The sequence below is a fragment of the Lutra lutra genome, chromosome 2 (assembly GCF_902655055.1).
Source record: "Lutra lutra chromosome 2, mLutLut1.2, whole genome shotgun sequence".
Lineage (NCBI taxonomy): Eukaryota > Metazoa > Chordata > Mammalia > Carnivora > Mustelidae > Lutra > Lutra lutra.
This window is the reverse complement of record NC_062279.1, coordinates 154662506-154672076: the sequence shown is the minus strand read 5'-3', so window position 1 is coordinate 154672076 and position 9571 is coordinate 154662506. Positions and strand designations below refer to the sequence as shown.

Below are 9571 nucleotides of genomic sequence, written 5' to 3'. Positions count from 1 at the left end.
GGCACCTGGGTGGCTCAGTTGGTTAAGTGTCTGCTTTTGGCTCAGGTCATGATCCTAGCGTCCTGGGATCAAGTCCTATGTCGGGCTCCCTGCTCAGGGGAGTCTGCTTCTCCCTCTTCCCCTTCCTCTACTCCTGCTCTATCCCACAAATGAATTAAAAAAAAAATTCTTAAAAAAAATCCCACTGGAAAATATTTCAGCCCCTAGATCTAATAGGATCATATTTAAATAAGTAAAACTTGGGGTTAGATCACAGTCTTAACAAACCTTAGTGTGAATTCTCAACCCCATTCAGACCAGATGTCACTTTTTAAAATAATGTTCATGTTACTATACTGAAATTCAGAGAATTTTTTAAATGAGCACACACATTTTTAAAAACCAGTATAATTTCTTGATAGTAAGATAAATAAAAGGAAAGTCATTACAATTAAATGTGTATTTCAACATATAAATCATCTGATATGATTAACTCTATGACTTAATGTACTATTCCGATGCTTGGACATCTGGGTAGACTCACCATGAACGGGTCAAATACAATACAAGTGTGTTGTACTGGCAACCAAACAACATAAGCCATGTGGCCATTGATGATGTGATTTTCCAAAATGGTGAACAACTTTTGGTAACATTTTTGGACTAAAAAGGCTAATTTCCCTCTAGTTTACACAGTGGTTGAATTCCTAGGGGTAATAAGACCCTGCAAAAAGTACTTTAAAGGGAGCTTGTTTAAAATGTGGGTTCTTGGACACTCAACTCCACGTATTTTGACTCAGGGAATCTAGAATAGGACCAAGACACTATATCAAGAGAGATTTTGGTTCGGGCATTCTGTTTTCTAAATGCACTGGGAAACTGAGATGTTGTCTCAGAGAGGAAACCTAAATTTAGTAGAAACCACAAACCCAGGTTGGCCATTCCTACCCAGTGTAGAATCCTGGGGCCAGAGTAAGAAATTTAGAATAGGAATATCTTGGTTCAGACACAACTGGGCTACTTGCAATTGCTTGGCTTGGCACAAATGTTCTGGATCTATTTTCTTATCTACAAAAATGGGTATAGTTACCTGCAGTGTAGAGAATGGGATTGTGGTTTCTGAAACCCTTTGGAGCTTGCTTGCTTTATCAAGATGACTAAAACTCTTGATATAAAGCAGTCTGTAAAATGAAATATATTAAGCATGAAAATTGCTTATTATGTCGATGCTATTATTCACACGTTAGGAAAATCTGATCAGGGTGTTGTCACTTTGCCCCAAAGCCCACTGTTTGAACCCAGAGAAAGAGAGCCACAAAGAAATTTGGTCACTAACTCCTGCACTCAACAAGCAAAATAAAAATGCACAAACTCCTAATCCTGACAAGATTCTGGCTCCATCTGGCCGGTGGCCAAGAGCGTGGATATGGATGAGTCACACTTCCCTTTCACTGAGCTCGGTTTACTTAGACTTTCAGCTCTGTTAGTCAACTACTCCATTCCTCTTTGCTTCTTCCTTTCCCACACCTGACCATCCTTTTGGCCTCTCTGATGACTTTTCCTCTGCGCTCCTACCGCTTCTTGTACTATGCATTCCTCTCTTTCTCGTCCCAGATTTCTGTCACCAGCTCCTCTCAGCCGTCCCTTTGGCTTCTTCCCTTTGTTCGGTGATCTCTGGCAATCCTCCCGCAACGTCCGGGCTCCTCCCCAAGATGGGGGAAGGGGGGTTGCTACCCGCAGTCCCTACTGGGGCCCACACTCTGCACCCGGGTCCCGGTACCTCGTCGCGTCCCCGCGACTTGCTCTTACCTCCCTTTCCCTCTCAAGACCTCCCGGCCGCAATCTTTGCCTTCAGCGCCTAGCTCTGAGGCTCCGGAGCCTGGGGCTGAGGGTGCTGGCTGGTCAAGGTGCCCTGTCCCTCGCTACCCGTCCACCCCGGAGAACATCGCCAAGGGGCCCTTCCCAGACCGTGCTCCCCGGCTGCCCGAGGCTGAGGCCGGCCCTAATTCTTCCTTGGCTTGGGGTGCCCACCACCGGCAGTCGCTGCTGAGTCGGGAGCCAGGAGCCACCCACGTGTCCAAGAGCGCGGCGCGGGGCCAGCGCAAACCTCTCCAAGGCCGGCGGCTCCTGGTCGCTGAAGCTCCACTGTTGCAGGCGAAATCCGCGCGGGTCGCGAGCCGCACGTGCGGATCCTCGGCGTCTCGCCGCAGGGTGCGGGTGTCCGCAGAGCGCGCGAGCCAGCGAGCGAGCGCCGGAGCAGGGAGGGTGGGCTCGCGAACCGCCGAAAGGCCAACACCTCGGGACGGCAGGGGCCGCGCGGCGGGACTGCAGTGCCACCGCTCCGGAGAAAGCCCACACGCTCACAGGCCCGCGCGCGCACGCACGTGCACACCGCGGGCAGCGAGAACACGAGCGAGAACCCTTGAATGTTGGACGCGTTATAGCCATGGCTTCTGTCCTCAACAACAAAATTCACGCGTCCGGGACTTCCCAGGGCTCCAAAGCTGATGCCCGCGGTGGCGCCGACTGGAGAATGGACTGGGATCCCGACATGCACGTGAAAATGTGCAAGAAGATCGCCCAGCTCACCAAGGTAAGGTGAGGCGCTGCGGGCCGGCGAGCTGCGCGCCCTGGGTGCGGTGCCCAGGTTGGGGGAGAGCGGACGCGACCAGGGGAGGCCCAGGCTGAATCCGGGCAGAAACTTTGGCTGGGAGGCCAGTCGGTAAGGGAAGCGGTCCTAAACCTTGGCAAATTGACCTTCTGGAAGCACCTCTCTGGAGAGAGGATTCTTACTAAAGAAACTCCTACAGACTGCTTGCTGAGTAGGTGGTCTGTGCTCCCAAGGTGGGAAACATAGTTGAATCAGTGCTAGTGTGAATTGTGTGTGTGTGTGAGCGCGCACGCACGCGTGTGTTTTCCTTTGCCAGTTCTGCTCAAATGATCGTGTCTGGAATGTTGTGATTTTATTCATCGCTGTACTTTACAGCTGGGGAGGTCATGTGGACTCTGTTTAAACACTTGATCAATTTTTTCCTTCATTCAACAAATATTTGAGCCATTTGTTGAGTGCCGGCAGCTTGCCTGGCACCATACTAAACCTGGAAGGCAGCCCAGGGGATTTACTATCAAACTGGGTGCAGATGTTGTAAGAGCATAAATGGGGAAGTGCACCATTCCCCCATTAATTACTGGATTACAAAAGACCTTGGGAGGTCAGTCAGCCCATTTTCCTACGTCCTCCCAGGGACAGTACTGAACCTCTCCAGGACCGGATGAAGAACACCAACAAGATGCCACCTTGCCCTTGGTTAACCCTCTACAGCTTCCCTATTAGGAGCTCCTTGTTGTAGGTTTCCCCTCTTGTGCCTTGTGTATAGATGGAAACAAGATTCCATTCTTAAACAAGGTTCCAGTGGGAGAATATAGCTGTTTGCCTTGGAGTTTCCTTTTGACATCATAATAAACTCCTGATACCATGACTGCTAGTGGAAGGGTCAGGTCCAGATTCTGTCCAGCAGTATATGGGACATGCTCTCTTCCCTGTCTTCCTCCAACCTTCCCATACTTTTTTTTTTTTTTTTTGGTAGGGTCACAGGCTCTTTCCTATTTTGCCAGAGGGACGGGAGCACAGGGACTTGAAAATGGACACTAGCTGCCTTCTCCTGCCCCTCCTATCAACTTCTCCACATTCTTGGCATATGAGCCTGTTTCCAAACAATGATCTCTTTAGTCAAGGATTGAAAAAAGGGATTGAAGATACCCCTTGAGGGTTTGGCATGTGTGGCTGGCACCACTGATCTAATCTACATTTATCCAAATGTGACATCAACCCCTAAAAAATATTGATTCAAGGCTCTAGACACAGTATAAGCCATCTCTATCTTTAAAGAATCTAAAATGTTTTTGTAGACACAAGTTTGAAATATGGAAAGAAAACTCAGACGCTACTATATAATCAATTGCTCAGTTGGGTATTTCAAACTGTGAGTTCTATAGAAGTGGAAACAAAGGGTAAGTAATTATGGGCAGGAACAGTTAGGGGAGATTTTTATGGAGAGATGAACCCTTTAATTCAGTTTGAATTTATAGAGTGCCTACTGTGTGCCAGGTGCCGTGCTGAATATTGATGGCATAAAACTGACTAAGACATGGTCCTTACCCCTGTGTATAACAAACACTTGAACAGATCATTTCAATACAATGTGGTAAGCGTTCCACTCTGTAGTATTTATGGCACACCTATTAAGTGCCAAGCACTGAAGCTAACAGCAGTGGAGAAAGCAGCATGATCCCAGGCACACAGTAGGCAGTGTTTCTTCAAAGGATAGTTTGCATTAGAAATCATAATGGATTCTTACTGTGTAGTGCCTCTCTTTATGGTGTTTATGCTAATTGCTTAAATTAGACATTTTAATATTGATATCAATGTGCTACCTTTCTTTTGGCTAATGTTTGTGTGTCACATATTTTCCATCTCTTTAGACTGAATCTTTTGGTAAGTTGGTTGTATTTCTGCCAGGTGAATTTAATCTTTGTGCATTGATTGTGATTACTAATATACTGGGGCTTATTCTTCTATCATGTTTTATGTTTTTGTGTGCTGTCCTTTTTCATTCTTCCTTTTCCTCTATCCCTGCCTTTTATTGAATTAGTAAAATGATCTGTATTTCCTCATTTTCCACTGCTGGTTTGAGGGCATTAGGCTTTATTTCTATTCTTCTCAGAACTGTCTTTTATTTTTCAACATATGTACTTAACTATAATTTTTTTTAATGTTCTACCTAAGATTAATTTTTGAGATTTGTTTATTATTTCATTGTACTCCAAGTTTGTGTACAGAAAGTATAGACAGCTAATGGGCTTGAGACCCTCCCCTCAGCCTTTTCCTTTATTCTTTTTTTTTTAATTTTATTTTTTATAAACATATATTTTTATCCCCAAGGGTACAGGTCTGCGAATCGCCAGGTTTACACACTTCACAGCACTCACCATAGCACATACCCTCCCCAATATCCATAACCCCACCTCTCCTCCCAACCCCCCTCCCCCCATCAACCCTCAGTTTGTTTTGTGAGATTAAGAGTCACTTATGGTTTGTCTCCCTCCCAATCCCATCTTGTTTCATTTACTCTTCTCCTACCCCCTCAACCCCCCATGTTGCATCTCCTCTCCCTCATATCAGGGAGATCATGTGATAGTTGTCTTTCTCCGATTGACTTATTTCGCTAAGCATGATACCCTCTAGTTCCATCCACGTCGTCGCAAATGGCAAGATTTCATTTCTTTTGATGGCTGCATGGTATTCCATTGTGTATATATACCACATCTTCTTTATCCATTCGTCTGTTGATGGACATCTAGGTTCTTTCCATAGTTTGGCTATTGTAGACATTGCTGCTATAAACATTCGGGTGCACGTGCCCCCTCGGATCACTACGTTTGTATCTTTAGGGTAAATAACCAGCAGTGCAATTGCTGGGTCATAGGGTAGTTCTATTTTCAACATTTTGAGGAACCTCCATGCTGTTTTCCAGAGCGGTTGCACCAGCTTGCATTCCCACCAACAGTGTAGGAGGGTTCCCCTTTCTCCGCATCCTCGCCAGCATCTGTCATTTCCTGACTTGTTAATTTTAGCCATTCTGACTGGTGTGAGGTGATATCTCATTCCAGAAGAAGAGGAAACAGAGAGGTCCACTATAATTTTTTCTAACGAAATATGGTGTAATTCTTTCTTCCTGTAAAAGATTTTCTTTTAAGATTTATTTAGTTATTTTGGAGAGAGAGCAAGAAGGGGAGGGGGGAGGGGCAGCGGGAGAGAGAATATCTCAAGCGGACTCCCCACTGAGCCTGGGTTTCCACCTGGGGCTCAATCTTAGGACCCTGAGATCATCACCTTGAGATCATCACCCTGAAGTCATGACCTGATCCAAGACCAAGAGTTAGGGGCTACACCTTCTGAGCCACCCAGGTGCCCCATTCCTGCAAAAGATTTTTGCATACTTTACCCATTTAACAGCCCTTTCCTTTTCCATCTTGCCGTTGTTGTCTAGAGCATTTGACATTTTAAATTTGAAAATCATTTTTATGATCAAGTGTTAATTAAATTCACTGACATTTCATCACTTCTCACTATTTTGTTCTTGAATCCAAAGCCTTCTCTTTAGGTTTACTTTTCTTCTAGCTGAAGTCTATTTCTCAGTAATTTTTGCTGTTGAGGTCTAGGTAGGGGAGGGAATTCTTTGTATATTTGAAACTGTCATTATTTTGCGCTCAGTATTGGGTGATAATTTATTGGGTATAAAACTCTAGTGAACAGTTGTTTTCCCAAAGCACAGTGATGAAGGTACTCCATTGTTTTCTGGCACTGGTTGTTGCTGGTGAAAATTCTGCTGCCAGACTAAATTTCATTCCTTTGTGGTCAGTCTGCCTTTCCCTTGATAACATGTAATATTTGTGTTTGTTTTGTTTTGGTGTTCAGCACTTTCACCAGGACTTACTATATGTTAGTGTACTTTCTGTTGAGGACTGGTGTGCTCTCTTTAATTCTGGAAAATTATCAGTGATTTTCTCTTCAGATAATGTTTCTCTGTCATTGCCTACCTTTTCTTTTCTGGAACTGCCATTAGGTCAGTGAGGAAGCCTCTTCATCTATACCCTGAAATGTGATTAAAAAAATATTTTTTGCCTCTGTGTTGGATTCTGATGAATTCCTTAATTAAATCCTTCTGTTCACTAGTCCTCTAAAGAAGTTGTCCAGTCCAAAGTTTTTCCCGCCTTAAGTCCTGTCAAGTTTTAGAATTTCAATAATTACATTTTTCATTTCTAAGATTACTTATTTCCTCTCTGATTTTAATAACTTAATTTTTATAGCTTTATTGAAGTATAATTTATATATTATAAAATTCATCTATTTAGGTGTATGATTCAACCTTTTTTTAGTAAATGTTCAGAGTTATTACACTATAACTGTAATCCAGTTTAGGACATTTCCATCGCACCAAAGAAACCTATTCTACGTACCCATTTGTCGTCAGTCCCCATTCCCACCCCTACACCAGGCAATCATTAATCTACTTTCTGTCTCTATAAATCTGTCTTTTGCAGACCCTTCAACTCATTGAAAGATACAATATATAGTATTTCCATGTGGTGCTTTTCACTTAGTTGCTAAATCTTAGCAGAATGTGTGTGAGGTTCATTCATGTCGTAGCATATGTCAGTGATTCATTCCTTTTCACTGCTCACTAGTATCCCATTGATGGATACGTACCTTCTGTGGGAGACATTTGGGTCATTTCCTCTTTGTGGCTATTGTAAATAATGTTGCTATGAACATTACATTCCTATGCAAGTCTTTGTGTAGACAAACATTTTCATTAGACTTGGGTAGATATCTAGGAATTGAATTGTTGGATTGTATGTTATTTTTAAAAAGATTTTATTTATTTGGGAGTGAGAGGGAATGCACACATGAGCGGGGCGTGCGGCTCAGAGGGAGAAGCAGACTCTGCACTGAGCAGGGACCTCCTCCTCCCCCACATGCAGGGCTCTGTCCCAGGACTCTGGTATCATGACCTGAGCTGAAGGCAAATGCTTAGCCCACTGATCCACCCAGGTGCCCCTGAATTGTATGTTATATTTATGTTTAACTTCTGAAGAAACAGCCAAACTATTTTCCAAAGTGACTGTATCATCTTACATTGTTCAGCCTACTTTCCTAGGAAAACCCAATCCAACCCCATGCTCCCAGTTCTCGAGTTACAGTGAAGTACATTTCTTTGCTTACTCCACAATTCACTCACTTCCCTTCCTTTTTCTCTTTATGTTTACTCTCCTGAAATGTCTTCATCTCTAAAAGTTGAGTTCTACTTATCTATTAAGTCTCACTTCCCCCAAAAAAGCCTTTGAAAAACCTAGCTTTTGAAATTAACCATGTATTCATTAATTATTAATTGTGCCTTCATTATTTTTTCTTACATCTGTTTTTCCAGAGTTCGTACAATGCCTGGCACATGGTAGACTCTCAGTAAGCTTGTTAAATTTAAAGTTTCCTCCCACAGATTTGGTTAACACTTTTTTCGTGATATTTATCCATCTGGTATCATAGTTGATTTGTATATACACATACATATACATATGTATGTATTTGTACATATATATATGTCCCTTAAAGATCATAAACTTGAATCTATTCACAATACTTTGCACCTGATAGACACTCAACATATGTTAGGGTAGTAAATATTCATTCACATGGTTGTTCAAAGTCCAGGGTGCACATTAAAATCCCCTGGGTAGCTTTTAAAAATATACCAGTGAGACGACAACTAGACGGATCCCAGACTGAAGTCTCTTCTGGAGGGAAAAATGCGGCAAGGAGACAGTCAAGTCTATGGACAACTGGAATATGATGATAGGGAGATGAAAAGCATGCATGTCAGTGTTAAATTTGCTGGAGTTGAAAATATCCTTTGTGGCTATGCAACAACATATCCTTATTCTGGGGTAGTGCACATTGAAATAGGTCTTACTTTAAAAAAAAATTATTTACTTGAGACACAGAGAGACAGAGAACACACATGTATGCAAGGGGGGTGCAGGTTGGACAGAGGGGCGGAGGGAGAGGGAGAAAGAATCTCTAGCAGACTTCTCACTGAGCATGGAGCCCAGAGCCGGGCTCAATCTCACAACCCTGAGATCATGACCTGAACCTAAATCAAGAGTTGGGACACTTAATTGACTGCACCACCCAGACACCCCGAAATAGGTCCTTTTTAAAGTCCATAAGTATGATGTCCTACTTTCAAAATATTTTATTTTATAAATAAAACATAGAAAGAGAGCAAATGGTAAAACAAATGGGACAAACGTGAGTCATTGGGGAGGCTCAGTAAAGGGTATGGGGATGTCCTTTGTACTGTTCTTTTCCTGGCAGTGTTTTTCTAAGCTTGAAATTGTTTCCAAATCAAAAATTAAAAACAAACGCAAAGCATGTAAGGCCCCAGGCCCCACCTGTGAAGGAGAGGAGAGAATGGTAACAGGCACTGCTGCTTTCTGAGTCACTCAAGAACTCTTGATGTTTACTCGGGGTCAAGAACCACCATGTCAGAGCACTTGAAGGTTTAAATAGTAAAGTGGGCACAGAGGAGTCATTTGGGCCCTACGAGGTTCCAAATTCATTCCCCACTAAAGCCTTTGGGAAGCTTTTGTTTCTGAAAGCATCAGGCAGGTTTGCCTAGCCCTGACCCTGGGCCTGTCAGGCCAGCCTCTGCTTTTTTCTTTGCCCTAACAATGTCCAGCTGATTCTTTTTGTTTTTGGCAGGGCTCCACATCCTCATACCCAGAAGGTTTGGCACCCCCCACACCCAGGGATTCTCCGGTTCCAAATTTCAAGGAGGTATAGAATGTCTTGCTCCAAATAAAAGCTTTATATTAGAACAAGAAAATGAATGGGACAGTTCCCTCTCCGTGAGCCACCTCTTGAACTGAAGGCTAACTCTCAGGACCTGGGACCACAGGCGTGAAAACTGCATGCACATAGCACTCCCTCTCATCTCCCAATCAGAGGAAAAGCGCCCAGGAGACAAGGAGC

The 9571-nt window shown here is 43.5% G+C and overlaps 1 protein-coding gene across 2 annotated transcripts in view; it reads left to right on the top strand.

Moving 5' to 3' along the window:
• The first annotated feature begins 2090 nt into the window (after positions 1-2090).
• The window catches only part of FAM184B (family with sequence similarity 184 member B), a 194762-nt gene continuing 187281 nt past the window's right edge, over positions 2091-9571 (top strand). The window contains exon 1 of one of the 2 annotated variants that reach the window (XM_047718983.1): positions 2091-2572. In XM_047718983.1, coding sequence (XP_047574939.1) covers positions 2426-2572 — 147 coding nt within the window. In that variant the 5' untranslated portion in view covers positions 2091-2425. The remainder of the gene's footprint in view (positions 2573-9571) is intronic. The other variant, XM_047718984.1, reaches the window with a different exon arrangement.